The 23055-nt window shown below is 38.7% G+C and overlaps 1 protein-coding gene across 16 annotated transcripts in view; it reads left to right on the top strand.

Moving 5' to 3' along the window:
• Nucleotides 1–23055, top strand: part of LOC101172039 (ryanodine receptor 3-like) — a 115803-nt gene that overhangs the window by 40116 nt on the left and 52632 nt on the right. For 10 of the 16 annotated variants that reach the window (XM_023951502.1, XM_023951499.1, XM_023951506.1 and 7 more), the window contains 24 exons: nt 445–544; nt 891–984; nt 2359–2433; nt 2832–2988; nt 3521–3685; nt 4030–4151; nt 5670–5850; nt 8991–9126; nt 10745–10840; nt 11070–11188; nt 12479–12612; nt 13332–13573; nt 13810–14002; nt 17081–17297; nt 17377–17481; nt 17741–17743; nt 19804–19907; nt 20523–20606; nt 20764–20923; nt 21316–21463; nt 21699–21901; nt 21988–22162; nt 22506–22714; nt 22798–22997. In XM_023951502.1, coding sequence (XP_023807270.1) covers nt 445–544; nt 891–984; nt 2359–2433; nt 2832–2988; nt 3521–3685; nt 4030–4151; nt 5670–5850; nt 8991–9126; nt 10745–10840; nt 11070–11188; nt 12479–12612; nt 13332–13573; nt 13810–14002; nt 17081–17297; nt 17377–17481; nt 17741–17743; nt 19804–19907; nt 20523–20606; nt 20764–20923; nt 21316–21463; nt 21699–21901; nt 21988–22162; nt 22506–22714; nt 22798–22997 — 3422 coding nt within the window. The remainder of the gene's footprint in view (nt 1–444; nt 545–890; nt 985–2358; nt 2434–2831; nt 2989–3520; nt 3686–4029; nt 4152–5669; nt 5851–8990; nt 9127–10744; nt 10841–11069; nt 11189–12478; nt 12613–13331; nt 13574–13809; nt 14003–17080; nt 17298–17376; nt 17482–17740; nt 17744–19803; nt 19908–20522; nt 20607–20763; nt 20924–21315; nt 21464–21698; nt 21902–21987; nt 22163–22505; nt 22715–22797; nt 22998–23055) is intronic. The other 6 variants (XM_023951503.1, XM_023951510.1, XM_023951509.1 and 3 more) reach the window with 1 other exon arrangement.

The following is a 23055-nucleotide window of genomic DNA, read 5'->3' as shown; positions in this document are numbered from 1 at the left end:
ATAAAATAAAATGTGCACCTATTTTCCTTCCCACACATGTACACACAGATTGTGGCAGAGCCATTGGCGGATGACTTCTTTCACCTTTCTGTCGCTTGTGTCAATCTGAGTTTTATTCCAGCTGTCACTGATAAAGTGACTCCTGAGGGCTGCAGAGGGATGTTCTGTGGAGGCCCAGCTGCTGCTGTTTGCAATTATTTTTTTTTTTTAGTGGTAGGTTTGGGACTTTATAACAGCTCAGTTAAAGAAAAAAAAAATCTCCAAATTGAGGCACCTGTCAGTCAGTGTTTTATTTCTGCTCATAACATGTTTTTTTCACCAGTTTCCTGATAATTTGAGCAAACTCACAGATCGCTTTTTTCATGTATTTCTTGCATATTTTACTGCTCAGTGACTGCTGTTTCTTGTGTGCTACTAATAAGTGGCATCAACTTTGTCTTGCAGCACTTGTCTATCTCCAATGGCAACATCCAGGTGGATGCTTCCTTCATGCAGACTCTATGGAACGTCCATCCCATCTGTTCTGGTAGCAACATTGAAGAAGGTAAAGAATTCAACAATTCTGATTACCGTAGTTTGTTTCATTTAGGAGGTATTACCCTTCCAGATGGAGGATTTTAATTATGTAGCTCCCTTAGCTTTAAGTTCTGGAAGCTCAAATGTATTGATTATAATTCTATTAATGCATAGATGAAGATATCGTTTTATGATGAATAATAAGTAAACAATCAAATGCAGAAACTTTATGATTGTGAATAATGTACAGTACCTTTAAGATTTTAATTTTATTTCTTCTCATCTCTATGCTACAGTCTTCAAAGAAGCTAAATAATAATAATAACAAAAAATATAACTACTCATAAATGTTACGCCTTTCTCTCCTCCAATAGGTTACTTGTTAGGGGGTCATGTGATGCGTCTATTCCACGGTCACGACGAAGTGGTAACCATCCCAGGGTCGGACCAGAGCGAAGAGCAGCAGAGGTGGGGATCACAGAGCAACTCCTGTCCAGAACACACAGCATGAACTGAGGATCTCCTTGACCAGCGTTGAACACTTTGCCCTCTTGGGAGCCGAAATGGCCTCTGAGGTTATTTTTGGCTACACTGTAGCTACAGGATGTCAACACAGATAAAGTTAGGCTGAATAAAAATGGCACACCATTCCAGAAGTGGGTCGAAACAGAGGGCACCCACACACAGTCATCCAGGTGCCAGAAGATGTGCTTCCTCCTCTCAGACGCGGACACACTCTGTGTCTATTTTTAGCAGAGAGCATGGCAAACACGGGGGCGGGATTACATTCCCTTTTTCTTCGTTTAATCTCCTACTGTTGACCTTGAAATCCAGCGGAAGCAGCAATCTTTTTTAAGGCCCCAATTTTTTCCGGGTGCGGCTCAAACACTTCAGGCTTCTATCTTTTGCAGGCGGTGGGGGCGTCTTTCTCTGTTATCTCCAGACCCAGTCATATATATCACTGATAGGGAGCGTGGTGTAGTTTATCAGCGACCATGTCTCTGCTTGAAGGATGCAGCTTGTGTGTTCCTGTGTTTATTTATGTCTTTGAGTTAACCATCTTGCCGGTGAACACGGGTGTGACAGATGCAGGCTGCAGGGGGAGTCTTTTAAGTGGGGATGTATGACCTTAGAGATTTTTGGGAGGGTTACACATAAAACAGATCTTAATTGACTACATCAATTGATTGACAGAAAATTCCAATTTGTTTTGAATATACGTAGATTAGTTAGGTTGAGGTTGTGAGGGGCTGGAAGCTAGCGGGTGTAAACAAAGAGATGATGGGAAATGAGGCTGGGCTTACTCTGCCCTAACATTTACGAACTATACTGCTCTGTAGAAACTGTGTCCTAGAAAACGACACAGATTTAGAGTAGAAGTAAAAGACCATTGGGGATGCTTTTGAAACAGATGAAAAGATGACCGGAGAGGGTCTTTAATTTTTTAATTTTTTAATTTGTCTCAAATTTGATAAACACATTTTAACATGATGTAGCTGTATCCTTAATAATAAATTATTAACAAATGTTGCATTCTTTCAATACAAGAAGTAGTCATTAAAAAAAATTAAAAATTTGTTATTCTCACCATAAATTTAAGAAAATTAGCTAAACCTTTCCCGCCAAAAGTGTTTATGAGATTTCAAGGCCATTTTGAAATGAAATGCTGCCCCTAGTGGAAGGATAATGCACTACAGGGCAGAAAACATGGACCAAGTTCTATACAATGGCATTTTAAGGAAAGTTTTGATCATACTAATGAGACAGGGGTTTCAGAAATGTGAACATCAAATGTGATATGAATGGTTATATGGTTTAAATAGTTTTCTCCTGTCATCACAGGATAGTCAATTACGAGACAGGTAAAGCGGGCGCAAAGGCACGGTCGCTGTGGAGGGTGGAGCCACTTCGAATCAGGTAGGTTGTGAGTTTATTTTACTTTTTTTAACAAATAATTCCACTCCCTCTTCTTTTTCTCCATCATCCAGTTATACTATTTCTGTGCTGGATCTTCTAGCAATTTCCCCCCCTCTCCATATCACTTTTCTCCTATCCGCGCTCTTCCTATCAAGGCTCCTTCTAACTCCCTCAATTTCCTCTTTCCCTCTAATCTTTGAAACTGCCTACCATACACTGTCACAACCGATCAGTTTTGCATTTTCAAAGCTGCTTTTTCATTTGTGTGGCATCCCTCCTTCCTAATTAACAGCTAGTATCAGAAAATTCTTTGTTTTTCTACCCTTTATATTATCTTTGTGACAGAAAACAAAGCAATCGATTGCCGTTGCAACTTGAATTTTGTTTTACATCCTCAGCTGGAGTGGAAGCCACATCCGCTGGGGGCAGTCCTTTCGGTTGCGTCACCTCACTACGGGTCATTATCTGGCTCTGACTGAGGACAGGGGTTTGGTCCTGCAGGACAGGGAGAGGTCTGACACAGTCTCCACCGCCTTCTGCTTCAGAGCATGTAAGGTAAGAACCCCCCACCCTGACTGTAAAAATATAAAGGCATGAAGAATTAATTCCCACTTTCTGTCAGGATGATCTATGTTCTGCTTTAAGGAGCATTCATTTAACTCACAATTGCCTCAAAACCTTTACGAAAGATCCACCCACAGACATCACATGAAAATCATCATTTGTATGAAGGACAATGAAAATTAAAAGAGTTACTAGACCAGTGAAAAATACAGCATGGAGGTTAATTGAGTTGAAAATACTAACTGCCACCGAAGGACCATTTGGGTGTGTTGGTTGTAGTGCCATTTTATACACATGGCTATATATTGTGAACTCATCATTTGAAAGTATACTTAAAGCATGAATAATGCCATAGAATTGAGGTCATTTTTCATAGAAATCTTTACGTTCTTTTCTGTGTTCTACTACAATTTGTCCTTGATGGGTGGAGCCACAAACTGCAGATAACTTGCTGTGCTTGTTTCCTTTGTGCCAGCAGGCCCATGCATTTCATGACAGCTATCATTGCTCTCCCTCTGTGCAGGAAAAGCTGGAACAAAGCCCCAAGCGGGACATTGAGGGCATGGGGGTGGCAGAGATCAAATACGGGGACTCCCTCTGCTTTATCATGCATGTGGCCACGGGTCTGTGGCTCTCCTACCAGGCGCCTGATGTCAAATCGGCCCGCCTCGGCCCTCTCAAGAGAAGAGTGAGTAGTGTCATAAGTTCTCATTGTTTTTGGATGCAAGGGACAAATAAAATTTGAGTTAAATAGAAAGATTTCTCTGGGCAGATTTTCCTTTTTTAGAGTAAAAAAGTAATTGAGTTAATGAGATTGGTCATGTCTCCTTCACAGTGCTGTAAATATTCTCCCTTTGCCACTTTAGCAGAAATAATTGAAATGTGTGCGCAGTAATTTGATGTCATTATGCAAACATAACCAAACTGGTAAAAGCTGTATCCCAAACACTCTGATTCTGCAGACTTTCAACTTGTATATTTTTTGCTTTTTTTCCCCATCCTCTTCTGTTATCCGTCTGAATGTCTTACCAGGCGTGCCTACATTCTGAGGGTCACATGGATGACGGGTTAACCCTCCAGCGCTGCCAACATGAAGAGTCCCGCGCTGCACGAATCATCCGCAACACAATGCGGCTGTTTAACCGATTCATCAGGTACACAGCGCACAGAGTAATTGCTGCCACGGGGGTACTCACATCTGCACACAGTGATGATTGCACAAATGACTCGATTGAACTGAATTATCATCTACACTTGCTTTTGCGAAATATCCCATTTTCTTTGCGAGTCGAGTTAAGAACTAGTCTTGTTAGCAGAGCTTTGCTAAAAAGCATAGTAAACCAAGTTGGAAAAGTCAAGATGTGCTGAAAAACTGTCATCTCAAAGTCCCCCAAACCCTTTCTGACAATCTGCAGAGTGTAGACTCAGAGTGTGACCACTGATGGGGAGTGAGAGTCACAGTCTGGGTGCACCAAGCATCAGTATGCCAGCAATCCATGAGAAGGATATGAAGGATTTGGAGCCATAAAGATTACCTGAAGTTGTTTTCAACTCTGTCCAATGGTAAAAAACATTTCTTAGTTAGAAAAGACAAAGGTTATTGTGGGTTCAGTATAGGACTTTAAAAAAAACAGACTTTTTTGGGGTACAAAATTACTCATTGGAAAAAAATGACTGGAGTGGTCAATTTTACATGCAATTTTACAAACTGATTCTTGATAATCAGTAAAATATACAATTTTTAAACTGCTATTTTTCATCTGCCCTTGATCCCCAACGAGGGTAAATATACTCAGGAATGCAATTTTTATCTTAATTTTCTTTGTATATGTCCTCCATCGTCAGAAAAATGTTACAAGAACATGTTAAAGACACCATCTTCATCAGAGTGCGTCTTTAAAAAGACAAACTGAAAGTTCCATATAATTAGTTAAAATAGGGTCATGAATGAATGCATAGAATAACTGCTATTATATAGACAATATTAATTTGCTAATTGCAAGGATCAATACCTGCATGCAAAACATTTGGGCAATAGCTTTTATAAAATTTTACCTGCAAGGAATTGACCTCTGCACATTTGATCTTTATTAAAGTCAAAACTCATCCTGTGCCAATCCCACATGGAATGCCTTATGGCATCTACAGGTCAAGCATTGCAAAACAGTATTTGTTTTGCATATGATGGCACTTATCTTTATCAAATAAAGTGACGAGCCAAATGAGCACCACTGTAGGGAGTTTGGGGAGCAGCTGTGATGTAGGGGCTCCATAATGTGCAGGATCTTGAGGAAAGCTCAATAAGTGTTCCCTCTTGGCTTTTCCTAACCCTGACCCCTGCTGCAGTGACTTGGCTATGTTGAAATAGCTGGAGCATGTGTAAGCGGATGGCACTTTTGTCAAAGGGCCTAGTCTCTTTTAGAGGTTCTCATGATAGTGACGTGCTCTGCACACACACTCCCACACATCCCGCAGAAGCTATTTCTGGCAGCCCAGTGGAAATCAGTATTTCAGCATGAATGAACTTGTGGGCTAAACATTGTGTCAGTCATCCCCTGCTTCCTTCTTGCCTGTTTTGCCTTCCAACTACATTTTTGATCAGTTCAGAACGAATTGTGGAGATCAGATGTGTAAACCTCTGTTGTCTCCTTTTGTCTGTCTCCATGTCACAGAGACCTTGACTGTCTGAGTTTGAAGAACCAGGCACATGGCGCCCTCCCTGTGGAGGAGGTGCTCCAAACCCTCAATGACCTCATCACCTATTTCCAGCTTCCAGACGCAGAGCTGGAGCACGAGGAACGGCAGATCAAGCTGCGTTCGCTTAAGAACAGGCAGAACCTCTTCAAACAGGAAGTGAGTGTCACCATCCACAAAGATTGAAACGTTACTAACATCCCAAACATAAGAAAAGCGTAGGACAACACAACCTTCTCTGAACGGGGTTGGGATGAGTAAACTTCATTCGGTGATTGAGCCGAGAGCAAGTGGCAAACTACGAGGATGGCGGAAGCAATAAAGCAATTGATCCTTTGTGGTGCGTTTCATTGCCGTCCAGGATTTGGAAGTGCTGAATATGAAAGTGTCAGCAATTCTGCAGTTATAGGTTTTCCCTGAGGCAGACATAAGTGCAGTGAAGCTTCCCACTAAGCCTCCGGGGCTTAAATTGCTTTCATCAGTTATGACACAGCAGCTGCTTTGATGGTCCCGCTGATGTCAAGTCGCCAAAGCTGCCGTTTACTCATTCGTTCAGCAATAGCACAAAAGCGTCATGAGATTTCAGCCAAATCCTTTAGCATATACTGAAAACTTGATAGATTTTTTTTTTTTTTTTTTTGCCAAACTTTTCCCTTAATCTGAAATATATTTTTGGAATACTATTTTGCTTCATTTCAGAGGTAAATCCAATTTTTCTATCTTAACACAAAAAATAAAAGTAGGAAGTCCTACACCTAGAATATTTCATTCCTTAGGCCAATTTATCACCAGACACAGCTGACTCATGATTTTTCCTGGTATTATAAATCACTTGTGCTTTCTGCTTTGTGTTATAACACCCCTCCCCTTTTGGATACAGTAGCTGATGACTTCAGATGTTTCTCTGTAGAATAAATCACCATGGCACAGCCACCAAAACGCCTCACAATGTTTAGCTAATTGAAACTTGGAGCGATATTTTCCACATAAAGCTCTTTTGCTAATGGGAGAGTGTCATTAATAACAATTTTGTTGTGTTGATATTTAAATGAGATGGTTTCTTAGTCAAACAAATTCATAAAAGCACATTTCAGGACTTACTTAAGGTTTAAAATGATTCATTCAATCTCACTACCTCCCATCTTTTAAATAACTGCCTGGTGAAGTCATGTTTTTTTCAGACACATGGAAAGATAAGGATGATTATTCACACCAATATGTTTCCATCCAACTTAAGAAGGTTTGGTTTCTAAAAAAAACATGCCTGTCACTATCTGCTGTTTGTCATGGGTGTGGCCATTTTGCAAACCTGTCAGATCTATCTGAGTAACCACACCCCCTTTTGCCTAGTGGTCCCCAGAGAAGAGCATCAAAAGTGGATGATGTGTTTGCCTCCTCATCTCATTTTCTTTCTGCCTTTTGAATTGAACGTCTCCTTTGATTCAACTTTTGATGTATTTTTTGTTCCTTTTACTCTTGCCTTGTCCCAGTGTATGATGGGAGTGATTATTTTGCAGAGATCAGATATGGTTGATTTGAGGGTTTATTGCTCTGCTTGTTCCTCTTTGACCTTATGAATCTTCCTTTCTACATTAATTTTTGTGCATCTTTTTTCTCGTGGTAATCCTGCGTCCAGTTTCTCCAATGTTAGCGTTTCCACAAGAATTATACCGGTTTTTACATTTCTATTTTTGTTTTATCCATGTCTGATTTTTAGGGGAGGTTTGTTTGCTGTGTTTGTCCTGTGTGTCTTCATAGCTCTTTGCATTGGTTCTGTTATTCCCCAGACATATGGAATGGTTATTGGTTCTTTTTAGCTGTTCTCCACCTTCTAGTTCTGTTTTATATCATTATTATTATTTTTTTCTACGTTCCACCTGGCGTTTTCTTTTGTTCGTGGTCCATTTTGAATTCTGACAGCGCTCCAAAATCTGGTTGTATTTGTCTTTGCTCTTCCCCTCATCTGTTTTGATGCTGGTCTGATCCCATCCTGAAACTTGATAGTTTATGTTCTGATGAACATAGCAGTGTTTGGTCTATGCATTTTCTAAATACTGTTATTTTACACTGTTAAAGTTGCCTCCTGATGTTCAACAATTCAGCTTGTTGAGATGATCAGTGAGTTCCTATGTGTGCCCTTGTTTATTTTTTATAGCATGTAGTCCACATTACTTTTCCAAAGTATGAATCTGCATTGAGTTGGTGCTATTGGTTGTCGGGGGCGTGGTTACTTTGAAAGACTTGATAGATTTGTTCACCCATCTTAAATAACTTGATCAGGTTAGTCAGCGATAAACCAAGTGACAAAACCTTCAGGCAAGAGGTTGAGATAATTGGCTGTATAAGAGGAGTGAGTGACCTCCAAACAGAAGGTACCCTCCGGCTCCAAGAAGCCAAAATCCCATAGACTTTTATTGGTCAGAATAACCATTATTGCTCTAATACCATTTTTAACAAAATGTTCTTGATTTGATTTGATTTGATTTGAAATGGTTTATTTCAAGCAATTAAGTAGAAATAATACACAACAGCAATATAAACATCAGTTATACATGCATACAGTAACTAATCAAACTTAGGATAATTAGACATATTAATAAATATTGCTTGAAAGGGAGTGGGAGGAAGCGAACTTATATAATCCCACCCCGTTATACTGTAACCATTTTATTACATAATTTATCAATATCCGGTTCCCAGTTTTTATCAGACAGAATTAATTTCTGTTAATTTCTAATTCTTGTTAATCCTAATTTTTTTCATGGTATTTTTCTATTGTGCAAGTTTTTCAAGTTATAAACTGACCAATCAGATGCCTCAATAAAAGTATCTGGTGCCTGCTTGCCCTCACGTCGATCGTTCGAAATGTTTGATTGACAGATTTTGGACTAATCAATTCTCACTGACACGTCTGACTGCAACATGGCCGCATAAGAATCACGAAAAAATGGGGACTGAATTGACTTATCATGTTGGAGCCATATTGAGCCATTTTCTGTGATGTCATACTCACTTGGTCCACTTCTTATATACAGTCAATGGTTGAAACGTGTACAGGTAGATCACATTCTCATCATCTCATCTGTCCGTCAAAAAACTGCTTATGTACATGTAAGACATCAACTTTACTTATCTACCTGTACAGTATATATATTGATCTTAATATATATTAAATCTAATCTAATAGTTATATGTCATGTATTTGGTGACTTTTATGACACTTTTATGTGGTGCAGTCATGGATTGTTGGCAGGATTTGTATTAAGTAGGATATTCTTGTGTTCATTTGTGGTTTTTAGGGAATGCTGACCCTGGTGTCTAACTGCATTGACCGACTAAACGTCTACAACAGCGCTGCCCACTTTGGGGAATGTGCTGGACCTGGAGCTGGTGCTGCTTGGAAAGACATCCTCAACCTTCTATATGAGCTTTTGGGTAATTAGCTGATCTAATGCACAACAAACACACAAACGTGGAAGTTAATCAGATTTCAACTGGTAGGTTTATAAAAAAATAGCCCCGTTTGAGCACTTGAAAAATATCACAATTGGTATACTACTAATACTAATAATTGAGTCATACATGAGTTCAAATCTCTAACAGTCTCTGTAAGTGGAGTTAGTGTTTGTGAGCAACTCAATAAAGTGTGTGGCTCATTGCATTTACAAGGCTCCTCTCTTAATATGATGCAATTCCATGAGCCAATAACAATAACTGCAATGAAATCTTGGGTATCTCCGTTGGCAGGATGTAGTTGTTGATTTCCAGTTTCCACAGTCATCTGTTTTTTTTTTGTCTTCCCGTTGTGTTATTTTTCCCGAACATGTGGCGCAGAGTCTGAAAAATCACTCTAACCTTTGGACATAGCTGCCATATGTTCTGTCAGGCACAGCTATTTCTCACTAAAATGACCTGACAGAGAGAATAATGCTTTTTGCTCTCCTTCTCTGTCTGCACTTACTTGTCTTTTTGTCCTGTGGAGAATGGCGCATGTCATGTACCTTCAACCAACTGTCATGAAAAAAAAAAGCGAAAGAAAATTTGTGCGCAGGCAGGAACTTTAATCTTCTGTGTCCTTCAAAATTGTCCTTCTTGCTCTTGTTTATTTGCATTTTCACCTACTGGCTTAAATTAGTGTTCTAGCCACGTCTCAGTTCTGGTTCTTCCTCTGCACACCTGCTGCAGCACAGCTATAAGTGGATTTGAGATGCCTCCCTTCTGCTTTTTTTTCTGTCCCACACCTTTCTTTTATCTTAGAAACACTTCAAAGCTAATGCGTTTGGAAGTGTCAAGTGGAAACTGCCCTTTAACAAGCTTTGGCGTGACTTAAAGAAGTCCAGCGTTGAGTGACATTGGTTATTCTGTAAGACAGAACAATTTGGCTGCCTCTGTTAGTTAAGGCACCCAAATCGATTTTTTTCTGATGATGGAAGATATATACAAGGGAAATTAAGCTCAAAATTGCATTTCTGAATATCTTTTTAAAACATAAATCAATTTGAATCAGGAGCAGATGAAAAGATGCCATTTGAAAAAAAAGTGTATTTGTGATGCAGAAAACAGGCTGGGGAGGCTGTACTCTAATACATCCACTTGTTGATGAATAGATGTATGTACGACTTTGTTTTTCTCCTCTTAGCTGGTGTCTGACTCGAAACTGTATGGCTGGATAGCTCCAGTATTGCTCGTCTTTCCGTTTTACCGCTAATGGTGAATGGTAAAAATGGTTGGTTTTTTAGGGGCTTTAAGCTACTGAGAGAGCGTGTAAACAGAGGACTCTAAGCAATAGGCAGGGCGAGAGAATGTAAATAAATAGAGGATGGGAGGTGGGCGTGGGGTTGCTCCATGCAACTCAGAGGTTAATTACCAATGAACTACTGATGCTCTACAGAAACTATCTCCTAGAAAATTAACCTTTTTATTTTTTTAATCTTGGCTACAAACGACATACTTATAATTAAAGGGCCACTCGGAATGCTTTTAAAAGAGCTCAAAAGAAAATCACAGTTGGTCATTAAGCTTCACTCACGCAAGCTTTTTCCTAAACTTGCAGCGGCGCTTATCCGAGGGAACCGGAACAACTGCACCCAGTTCTCCAACAACTTAGACTGGCTGGTGAGCAAGCTGGAGAGGCTGGAGTCTTCCTCAGGTACACTCCTGTGGGAGTAAAACGTTTTAAAACGGGTGCTGTTATATCTCCAAAATGACGCTTCTGCAGGTGCTTCTTTTATTTACATGTATAATTAAGAGCAGACCAGCAGCACTCAATGTTCTCTGTTTATTCACGGTCGCTGGATTTGTGCTTGAAAGGCGTCCTCTGTTGTGCCTTTCTCGTCTCGGAGGGGCTTAACTAATTGATTACTTTTGTGGCCACTCAGGCATCCTGGAAGTTCTGCATTGCATCTTAATTGAAAGCCCCGAAGCACTCAATATCATCCAGAAAGGACACATCAAGTCCATCATATCACTGCTCTACAAACATGGGCGCAACCACAAGGTAAGCACCGGTTAGAGTTGGAATGATCCTGAAACCGTAGCAGTTTTAAAATACTCATCTGTTTACTGCAGTACAATCAGCAGTCTAGGACATTAGCCTTCCCATTAACCTTTGGAAAGTGATTTATTTTTAATTACATTGATGAAGAAGTCATCAAAACAGCACGTTTAATTCTGAGCAAACTTTATGCTTCTGTTAAGCATCTAACAAGATGATAAAAGTTTATGTGCCAAAAGCAAGTATTAACAGACTGAGCTATTTAGTGGCCCAGTGGTGGAGTGTCTGCCCTAAGGCCGAAATAAAAAAAGGAGGTGTGAATCCAGTGTGTAAATGGGGCAGAACGCCTCGCTGCTGGACAGCAACTATGGTCGGATCTGAGTGTTAAAAGCAGTTTCAGCTGGACTGCAGCTTACCGCCCCCTCAGGGGGCTTGGCAAACGTGGAGAATACACTTCTTACATTCTGTTTTGCTTTCCAGAAAAATATGGTTGTAAGAAAAAAAAAACTGAGCATGCACCTGTTTGATAAACACATAAATGCTGCATAAATCACTTTTCTAAGATTAAAGACTGGAGAAAAAAAACCTTGTTTTTCAGTCATTACATCTCTGCTGTCTCTGGGGGATTTATAGTAAGAAGCAATCTGCATGGTCCCTAGATTAAGAACATAAAGTACTTCTTGCACTCTAACCTGTTATTTTATGAGGAATTTTCCAGTATATTCAACTTTTTAGTTTTTATTTAGCTGTATCCATTTTTTTAACTTTTTAAACCAAATGGCTACTTCACGCTGAAATATAATCAACATTTTTTATATTGCATAGTGAATCAATGAAGCAGGCTAAAGATCCTCTGTCAACTCATCTACATTTCTGTCTCCATGAATCCCTCTGTAACATTTAGTAAATTAATATTTGTTTCTTCACCAGCTCCCTCAGGGACATCTTTTCTCTTCAGCTGTTAATTGCTTCCACTTTCGTCTTCCCAGCATATGGTTCCATCATTTGTTTGAGGTTCCTTCGGGGCTTTAGTTCTGACGGTTCCCCATCATGACTCAATCTTTAGCAGTTAGTAAGAAGGCTGAGGTTTTAAATCAGCCAAACTGTCCCATAAAATCTGGAGGAAAAGGTCACTGACAAAGCACCCATCAGACTTGGCTAAGCTTTTGTGACGGCCTCTCTTTGTTGACTGAGCAGGGACTTTCTGGTCACTTTTTGGAAGTTAAGTTGTGATTCTTCACGTCTTACTGTTTTGTGTTTGTTTTCCTGAAAGTTCCTTTTTTTTTAAATTAGATTCTGGATGTCCTCTGCTCCCTCTGTGTGTGCAATGGGGTCGCCGTCCGAACCAATCAGAACCTAATCTGCGACCACTTGTTGCCCAAAAGAGATCTGCTGCTGCAAACGCAGCTGGTCAACGATGTCCAGAGGTAACAGAAGCCCTGCCATACTGGCCTTTTGAAAATCATGATACTTATCATTGTTATTTCACAATTGTTACATGACTGACTCAAAGAACACACTGAACAGAGAAGGAAAAAGGTAGAGTAAAAGCTGAATAGAAGTTTTGAAAATATAAAGCATCTTAATGTCAGAGAAGACCTGCATGACTGAAATTGACAGGAATAACAACAATAAATGTTGAAATATCATATATTTCAACAACATTTATGCCAAAGTCGCTAATTTGCATCATATTTAATTTAGCATCACCTTGAACTGAAAAAACACTAAAGAATATTTATTTGTTATCAGGCATGAAGGGATCAACATCCTAAACTGTAAAATGTTGACTTTGCAGCTCAAATAGTTTGATGTGTGAAATACTATTAAAAAAGGAAATTCTTATTTCACAGGTCATTTACCCAGCTTTTTTTACTCAGCATTCTCATCTCTGAACCGTGTACATTTTCAAACATGCTCAGTGAAGCCCTTAAAGAAATGCTTTACATATTTTATTGGGCTTTTCCATAGACTGTTAACCATTTTGCAAGGTTAGATCGATTTTATATTTGAACCAAATTCACAGCATGCATTTGTTTTTTGCTTTTGCTATTCAGAGTAAATTTGGTTCGTGAATGGGATGTTTGCGCGCTTTTATTTGCTCTGGGTAATAATCAGGGATTTCCTGTTTCACTGCCTTCCCCAGCATGAGACCAAACATTTTCCTCGGGATTAGCGAGGGCTCGGCTCAGTATAAGAAGTGGTACTATGAGCTAATGATCGACCAAGTGGACCACTTTGTGACCAGCGAGCCCTCGCACCTGAGAGTGGGCTGGGCCAACAGTAAAGGATATGCACCTTATCCTGGAGGAGGCGAGGGCTGGGGAGGTAATGGAGTCGGGGATGACCTGTACTCGTACGGTTTTGATGGACTCCATCTTTGGTCAGGTGGGTGAGAGGTGCTGTTTGAATGTGTGTTCTTGGAGCGCAGTAATCACATAAATGTGCAGTATAGTTCTGGCCTTTGGTCTGGTCTGACAGAATCAATATGTTGTGGAGGACATCTCTTTGCCAGGACTGTGTGGCAGTTTCTAAATATGTCCCTTTTCTATGTAAATGTATATAAATCTAATCTATTTATGGTTCACTCATCTCATCTCACAGTGAACATGTTGCCTCCACAGGTCGGATCCCGCGTGCAGTCGCCTCCATAAACCAGCACGTTCTGACCTCAGAAGATGTCGTGAGCTGCTGCCTGGATCTCGGAGCGCCAAGCATCTCCTTTAGGATCAACGGACAGCCTGTCCAGGGCATGTTTGAGAACTTCAACACAGATGGACTGTTCTTTCCTGTTGTCAGTTTCTCTGCAGGTGTAAGGTGAGAATTTTTCATTAACTTTAACTAATTTACTTTAAACATGTGCAGGTTTCTCGGTAGACATGTGCTTGGCATGTGCATGTGAGATTTTTTTTTTTCCTCTTTTCAGCAGATCCATCTAATACATCCAACCATTTCAATTGTTCTTTCAAATGTGGGTTATGGGTGTTTAATAGATATGGGCTGAAAATTAGTCTCATAGCTCGGATCTGGGACAGTGTTCTTAAACAAGAAAAACCTCCTTTTGATGCTAATTTGGGAAACAAATGAAATTGTGAACTGTTGTCTTTCAATAACAAAAAAAATCTTTTCATTTCATATATCTAATCAGTGTTTTTTCCCTGCAATCTTTATAAGAACTTTACCTTTCATGCTTTATTACCCAGAACTGTTGGAACACCAAGAAATAGAAGCAGGAACAATACAACAAGCATATGGAGTATACTTGAAACCTTTTATCTTAGTAAAGAAATGACAAGTAGTCCACACTTGTCAATAAAACATCTGAAGTGGCTTCAAATTCTTTTAGTTATGAATTAAAAAATGAGTTATATTTAATTCCTATATATCTGCATGACAACATTGTAATTGTTTGGCTGCACAATAAAAATTCGGTGTTTCAAATATATATTACTGTCCAGTTACTTAACTAACAGCATATTTAAAATATTTTATTTCAAGTTTTTGAGTTCAGGTCTTCAAAAAATAGCAAGCCTTCGTTGTAGCTTATTTTTTTTTAAATTTGACATGGTTTTTCTCTGTTGTCATGGTAACCACAAACAGAGGGATCGACATGGCTTAAAAGTGAAATTTCAAGACGTTTTTCACTGACTGTCGCGTTAAAAAGCACATAAAACAATAACAGTTTGCACTTTTTTTTCTTTTCTTTTTACCACATGTAAGTTAGCAGAAGAAGCTTATATCACACAATGCCTGATGGAAATAAATCCATAAAGGTCATGGAAAATGTATGAGTTGCAAGATATAAACCCTCCCATAAATAGAGAAAAAGTTTTACTTTTTACATTTTTAAAGGAAATGCACATATATTTTTTGTTCCACCCATGGTGTAATCCTCATTTATGACATTTGTAAAACGCCCTTGAATTCACACTTGTGGCGGGATGCTGCATGTCTTCATGTCAAACAGCTTAATGAGGGATTCTTGAACAGATGGTGGTACAACAATCATGTGAAAACAGATAATATAGTGAATGCTCAAGAAAATTGCTCCAAGCAATTCCTTATTTCAGCTTACTTTTTGCTCCCTATGTCTTTTTTTCCCTTCTCGTACAAAAACAGGCAAACCGTGTTGTCATTATTTGATAGGAACGTGCTTTTCAGAAAGAACAGAAATATAACTGATTATTTCAGGATGACATGACATTGTGCTGAGAGGTCAAAATATAGTGGTGTTCAAAAAATAATTGTGAAGCATGAAGTGTTTTTGGCACATCTGCAGCCCTGCCCTTACCCTGAATTTGAGTTAAATGAGCAGCAGCCAAAGAGGCAGAGATCTAGCAACAAAACACGGCAGTAAATCAGAGCCACACACTCACAGGGATATATGCTCCAGAGGATTTCTTTTCTTCTTTCCTGAATCTCAAGGAATATCCTGCTGAGTATGACTCTGGCTCGGAACGACAGTATGCTCTAGGTTCAGCACAAAAATAGGCACAGTTTTAAACGAAAGTACTGAAACTACAGATCCGCAACAATAATTTAACAATTATTCCTATTTTTTAAAAATTAGAAAGGGATTTATTGGAGATTTAAAAATAAATGAAAAAATATAGCACTTTGATTTTTGTTCAGCATTTTAATTCTTCTTAAATAAAGTAGTACACTTAAAGTTTTTTTTATTTAATATACTTGAGTTTAATTTAGGTTTAAGGTTTTTAAGGTCTTAGTTTTCAATATATAGATAGTAGATAAAAGGAGGCTTCAAGTATACTGCCTCACTTTTACTATGGACTTAGTATCCTAGAAGTACACTTAAATAGACTACTTTTGGTAGGGGGTCTAGCAAAATAAATTGACAAATTTTGGTTCTGTAAATTGACCAACTGGCCATGTGAGGAGAAGTTTTTGTTTGTTCTTGAGTAACACCACCTAAATCAATTTGCTGGCAGATAGTTTTCGTTTTTTGGTAGTGCCACTTTGCACACATCTGACTTAACTGTTTGCATGCTGAGAACCTAATTTCCAGAGCACTTTCCTCATGCTGGTGACTGCTAATAAGAGGTTTTATCCACTCACTTTGTGCTTCTTTAGGATGGGGACAATATAGCCCATGTTTGTTGCGCAATAGCAGTAAACTAGAATTAAGGGAAACTTAAGAACTAATAAAAGCTTACGGATTACATTTAAAAAAAGCGTTAAACCCTCACCCAGTTGTAGTCTTTATTCCTATTCTTGTCTGGAACCATCATAACACATGAACAAATGCCACCTTCATAACTTAATCAACCCTTCCTCTTTTTCTGTGCTCCCTTTTCCTGTTCTTGTCATTTTCTCTCTTTTGCAGTTTGCCTTTGTTATTAATCATATTATCTATGCAGCATTTTGTGTTCTGATGCTATTTCAGCCCCACTTGTTTCTTTATCATAAACTGTTAGCAACTTAGGTTTGAAATTGGGTGAATATTCCAATCTGCACTACCAAATGATGTTTTTGGTATTAGGTAGCCATAAAAACTGTCCTCAACTATTGCAGATTGTTGAAGATTTTGCCCAATTAATAATTGGCCATATTGCATCAATTCTCATCTTCAGCCTGTGCAGTAGACTAACTATTGCAGACAATTATCTTTTTAGAATCAAATGTGCAAGGACATTTTTTTACCCTGTAATGATGTACTTTACTCTGAACAGGCCAGTCTGGGAGGAGCATTTTTAAATCTTGATATCGTTTTTTAGGTAATGTTTCCCTGTTACACCAAAACAGCTTTAAGTAGAATAAAGAGTCAGGCTCTATTTTTTTGTTATTATTGAATTGGTTATCAGGTAAGGTACACATCCAGTAAAATACACAGAATTACCACATATTAATATTTTCTATTTTTTCTTTTTCTTTCAGGGTCCGCTTCCTGTTGGGCGGACGACACGGTGATTTCAAGTTTCTTCCTCCATCAAGCTACGCTCCATGTTACGAAGCTCTTCTGCCAAAAGAAAAGATGAAGGTGGAGCCAGTGAAGGAGTACAAGCGAGACGTGGAAGGAGTCCGAGATTTACTGGGCACTACACAGTTTACGTCACAGGCATCCTTCATTCCCACCCCAGTGGAGACCGGTCAGGTAAGGTCAATTTGAGGTTGCAATGCAGCCTAGGGTGGCATCCATGCAATTGTTAAAATTTGGACTTACTTTTATTCAGATTGTGATGCCACTTCATTTGGAGAAAGTTCGGGACAAGCTGGCTGAGAACATACATGAACTTTGGGGAATGAACAAAATTGAACTGGGCTGGACATATGGCAAGGTGAGAAACAAAAAAACTGTTGTAGCTCTTCTTTGTATATTATCCTGACACGATTAAAGACACAAAGTAAAATCCACACATTTGTCCGTGTTTGCGGAGAAGTAAACATCCAAATATTTGTATATATGTAGACATTTTTTTATTTAATGAAAATATCCACTTAAATACATAAGTTATAAAAAGAGGTAGAATTTTACTGTCACAGAAGCCTGTTCATCATCTTGCTTTCTCTTTTATAATTTGCTGTTCACAACTAAAGAGGGTAAGTGACAAGAACACTCATTTTTTATGATCAACGGTTTTCATATCACCCATAGAATTTTCATTTTAGTATTGTTTTTTAAGGTAGGAAGTAGTTGTGTCATTGTGTGTGCCTAATATACATCATGAGTTTGTGTTCTTTACTAATGAGCTAAATGAGATATTTGGCAATTTCAATGTCATAATAAACCAGATCAAACCAAACCAAATCTGCAATGTGTCTGCAATTATTAATAATAACATACAACCCAATTCACAATTCAGATACAAATATTTAAGCCACTTTAGAAACTTTTGTCTCAGCCACAAAATATAAATATGTAATGTAATATAAATGTATACATAAGCGAACGTGCTACACGGCAGTCTTAAATGCGCTTTTAGCGAATGGTGTTCACATTGGACTACCTGATACTAGTACTCACAGTTAGAAAAGGCTTAGTGCGAAATATCAAAATGGTGAAAATCTTGCAAATCTTCTTTCAGGCTTTTTCTTTCGCAGCTCCATTCCGATATGACAGATTTGTTGTCAAATAATTCTGGTTGGGAAAGAAAACACAATTATTAATTTCTTCTCCATGATCCATTTCACACAGTTGGCACTTCCATGAATTGAAAGAATCCTATCTATACGGCAATTTAAAGTCCAAGTATTTAAAGTCCAAGTCCTTAATTGGTCAAAGTTCAACTGGTTGTAATTTCCTCTTTTTCAATACCTGTTTTTTTTGATTGAAAACGATACCATATATCAGGAAATTCAATATATCTGCAAACAGCTGTCTTAAACTTCAGTCCTGTAAATTCATTTAAATTACATCCTAGTCACACTTTCAGACCTTAGCACAGCTAATGAGCTACTTTTGTTGTTTTAATGGATGGGAAAGATAAAATTTAAACATAAATTGACCAACAGACAAGCACTTGTAAAAGAATACTCCCTTGTGATCTTTATTTTTGTCATTAATTAAAGCTAAACACTCTCTATAGAACTCTTTTTAGAAAAAATATTTTTCAATTTTAGATGTTTTAAGAAATAAGGACAGCTGCAGAAGAACCCCACCAAAGCTTTTAGAAAATTTCTCATTTGATTCCGTGTAGGCATTCACTCTTTCCAATAATACAACTTAAACATATCTCAATGAGGGAAACTTTACCTGATGGGTTTATTTTAATGAACTATAAAATAAAGCAAGAGTAATTTACCTGATCTTCCAGGAGCAAATTCAGCACCTTTTAAATATTACATTCTAATATGTGTAATTTGTGGACATGTTGCTTTGTTGGGTCAAAGACTGCAACTGAACTGTGAATGTTTTGCTAAAATTGTTTTATATTTTCATTGTTATGACAAATTACAAAAAAGTATACAAAAAAAAACAAACAAACTTAAAAAAACAAAACGTTTTTATTTCATTTGTACAGAAGCAAGGAAACATCCAAAAGCATTATTGCAACTTTGTATTTTTTGCCTGGTGACTTGCATACTAATACAGTTTATTTGCTATAATTCTTTACTGTAGGATCTCTCTAAAAATAGCATCTCCATACTTTATATCCTGAAAAAATAGGAGCTGGTTGCTAATCTTTAGATCCCCCTATGCAGACACACTTTTGCATATAGCTGTATATCTGCACACAGCTCTGCATGTTTTCTTGGTAAACATAAGTCATTGCCATGCCACCTACTCTGAGCAGTATTGCCAAAGGGATTATTTGTCATAAAGCCTAGAGAGAGACGCATTCAACAGTGTTCCAGCAACACACCTCTTTGTCTGTCTCCCCCAAGAAAACATGCTCTTTCATCACATGTTTACACTGGAAAACTGTCTAATCACTGCATCACCAGGTATTAAAAAATATTTAAAACACATTTTCCAACAAGTTACTTCACAGTAACTTTCAACAAAAAGCTGTTTTTTATTTGTGCATTTTTGCAATAAAAAACGTGGCCGTTTATTTTAGGGAAATATCAAGTCCTTAGAGGAATTTGGTGCTTGCTAGAGAGGAAGTCGAAAGTGTAAAATATTGCCTTTCTCCCCCCCCCCCCCCCCCCCCCCACAGATAAGGGATGATAACAAGCGGCAGCATCCATGCTTGGTGGATTTTTTGAGGCTTCCAGAAACAGAAAAGAACTACAACTTACAGATGTCCACTGAAACACTGAAGTAAGAAGAGCTTTAAGAGTTAACAGTTCCTTTCAATGTCATTAAAGACCCATTCTGATGAAAATCCTGTCTTTGGCATATTCTTGAAACATTTTTTCTGATGATGGAAGACACGTAAAGAAAATTACATTTAAAACAGCATGTCTGAGTATTTCTTTATTCAAATTGTTGTGAATTAGGAGTAGACGATGGATGAGGTTCAAAAATGATCATATTTACTTAGAAAATACACTGGGTGGGCCTGCTCTGCTCAAACAGAGAGCTGCAGTTCTGCACCAACAGTCCTGCCCACAACTCAAAGGTGAATTTCTAATGAGCAAATGCAACTCAGCAGAAACTATGTCTTAGAAAACAACAGGTTTTTGGGTTTTGGCTAAAAACAACATAATCATAATCAAAAGATCACTGGGAACGATTTTGCAATACTTCAAAAGATGATTGGTGTGGGACTTTAAATATATTTGGGGTTTTCTTATTTGCACTGTGTGGTGTCTACAAACATGCAATCGCTTAATTTATTTTTTAGTTTTGTGCTTTTATTTTATTTTTTTGTTTTGTGCTTTTGTGAGGAGTAAACATTTCATTATAAACTCATTTTTAACCCATTTTTCACAGAACTCTGTTAGCTTTAGGTTGCCGTGTAGTTCAGGTGAATCCAAATGCTGAAGACTCCTTGAAGAAGAAAAAATTACCCAAGAAGTAAGTGGAAATAAATACTCAAAGAAAATCAGATTTCTCTTTTTATGCGACTAACCTCCTCATTGATACTATTATACCTCATATGAAAAGTCTGCAGAAACACTGCAGTATGAGACTTTTTTGCAGTAGTACTAATGTCTTCTTTGTCTTCTTTTAGTTACATGATGTCCAATGGTTATAAACCATCTCCACTAGACCTGTCTGATATCAAACTGACACCTGGTCAGGAACTTCTAGTGGATAAACTGGCGGAGAATGCACACAATGTTTGGTCCAAGGACCGCATCAAGCAGGGATGGACCTATGGCATTCAGCAGGTACTGAACACTCAGATTTATTACATGTGGTTTGTTTACCACAAATCAGACAAGTATTTTAACATGCAAATCTTGTCTTAAAGCACATAAAACACATTCTGTATTTTAAAAACCTGTAGTGTTTGGAAGCCTGGATTTAGACATCACTTGTCATGATTCAGTTTTGCCTGTGGCAACATTTTAAATGAAAACTTGCCAAAAAATAAACATAATGAAATGAATAAAGACGGCGCCCTAAGTAGTCATTTAAAATAGAAATAACTTATTTATTTACAGAGTGACATTATGCTAATGAAAATGGCAGACAATCTGAGGCACCAAGAGCTAAAAGGCAACACCAAGTGTAATGGCAGCAAACACTACATTTCCTGAGACTGACTTTCTCTGTGTAGGATGTGAAGAGTAAACGAAACCCTCGCTTGGTTCCCTATTCACTGCTGGATGAACGCACCAAAAAGTCTAACAGGGACAGTCTTCGGGAAGCCATCCGAACTCTTATCGGATACGGATATAATATCGACCCCTCTGACCAAGAAGGCGGTGAGCTTTTACTCATTTAGCTATGCCTGTGAAAACACGCTGAAGCAAAACTGAAAAAGCGTGTTGTAAGAGGCTGATTTTATTCAACTTCAGCTAATTTTTTAAGCTTAATGTGGGTTCTTTTTCCCACCGCATTTAACTGTGTCCCTTTGGCAAAACCTACATTTCTGGGAATCATGTATTTGTTCAGAGGATATTCTCACTTGGTTGGCATCTATCCTTTCCTCCCTTGCAGGACAAGCAGCTGAGAGGCTCAGCATCGATAAGATTCGCTTCTTCAGAGTGGAGAGGACGTACGCTGTGAAGACTGGAAAGTGGTACTTTGAATTTGAGGCAGTTACAGGAGGAGACATGAGAGTTGGCTGGGCCAGACCTGGGTGTAAGCCAGATGTGGAACTGGGTACAGATGAGCTGGCTTTCGTCTTTGATGGCTACAGGGTGAGCGGTCAAGCACTAAAAGTCACAACTTCTTGCAGTTTTCATTCTGTTTTATTTTATTTCTGCTATCATGGTTTCTGCACAAGGGCCACTGCCTGAACATGGGCAGCCGGATGTTCGGGCGCTGCTGGCATGCCGGGGACGTGGTGGGCTGCATGATCAACATGGCTGACAAGTCTATGATCTTCACTCTTAATGGAGAGATCCTGATTACCACCAAGGGCTCTGAACTCTGCTTCACTGACTTTGAAACTGACGATGGTGAGAAACAACATGTGTAAATGTGACTTCGACTAGACGAAGGTCTGGGAATGTCAGCCTGATGAGGTGATTGTAAAAACGTTTGCTAACCATAATAAATCCCCTGCTCCTCTTTTAATAAAACCGTCACATGTGGAGCAGGGAGCTTTAACCTAGAATGACCATGCTCTGACTATAAGCAAGAAATAAGTGGCTCTCTGTAACAAATTTGCCCTTATTTAATGTGACATATGTAAATTGCCTTTCTGGAAAAGTTGAATTGATTTTTTTCCCTCTTGCACAGTGTCTGTTCTTACTACTGCTCTCTCCTGTTTATCACGGACTTCCTTTGGCCGTCTCCTAGGTTTTATTCCGGTCTGCAGTCTCGGTCTGGCACAAGTTGGTCGCATGAATCTGGGGAAAGATGCCAGCACCTTCAAATATTACACAATGTGCGGCCTGCAGGAGGGGTTTGAACCCTTTGCTGTCAACATGAACCGGGAGGTGACGATGTGGTTCAGCAAGCGTTTGCCCACCTTTGTCAATGTGCCAAAAGACCACAACCACATTGCAGTAAGATGAAAGGAAAGCGACACATTTGTTGATTCTTTAAAGTTAAAAGTTAGTCATGCTTTGAATATTCTTTCTCTATGCAGGTGACCCGGATTGATGGCACGGTCGATAGCCCCCCATGTCTTAAAGTCACCCACAAGACATTCGGCACCCAGAACAGTAATGCAGACATGGTGTTCTGTCGCCTCAGCATGCCTGTGGAATTCCACTCCTTCTTTAAGACCAACCCTGTTGTAGACATGAATGGAGTTCATGACGAAGATGTTCTAAAAGTTAAACACAGGTGCTAATCCATTCAGAACAGCAACTCTGGGCTTTACCGCAATATTCATTCTGTACTA

The sequence above is a fragment of the Oryzias latipes genome, chromosome 22 (assembly GCF_002234675.1).
Source record: "Oryzias latipes chromosome 22, ASM223467v1".
NCBI lineage: Eukaryota > Metazoa > Chordata > Actinopteri > Beloniformes > Adrianichthyidae > Oryzias > Oryzias latipes.
The sequence above is the reverse complement of the archived record's forward strand: the minus strand, read 5'-3'. Positions and strand labels throughout refer to the sequence as shown.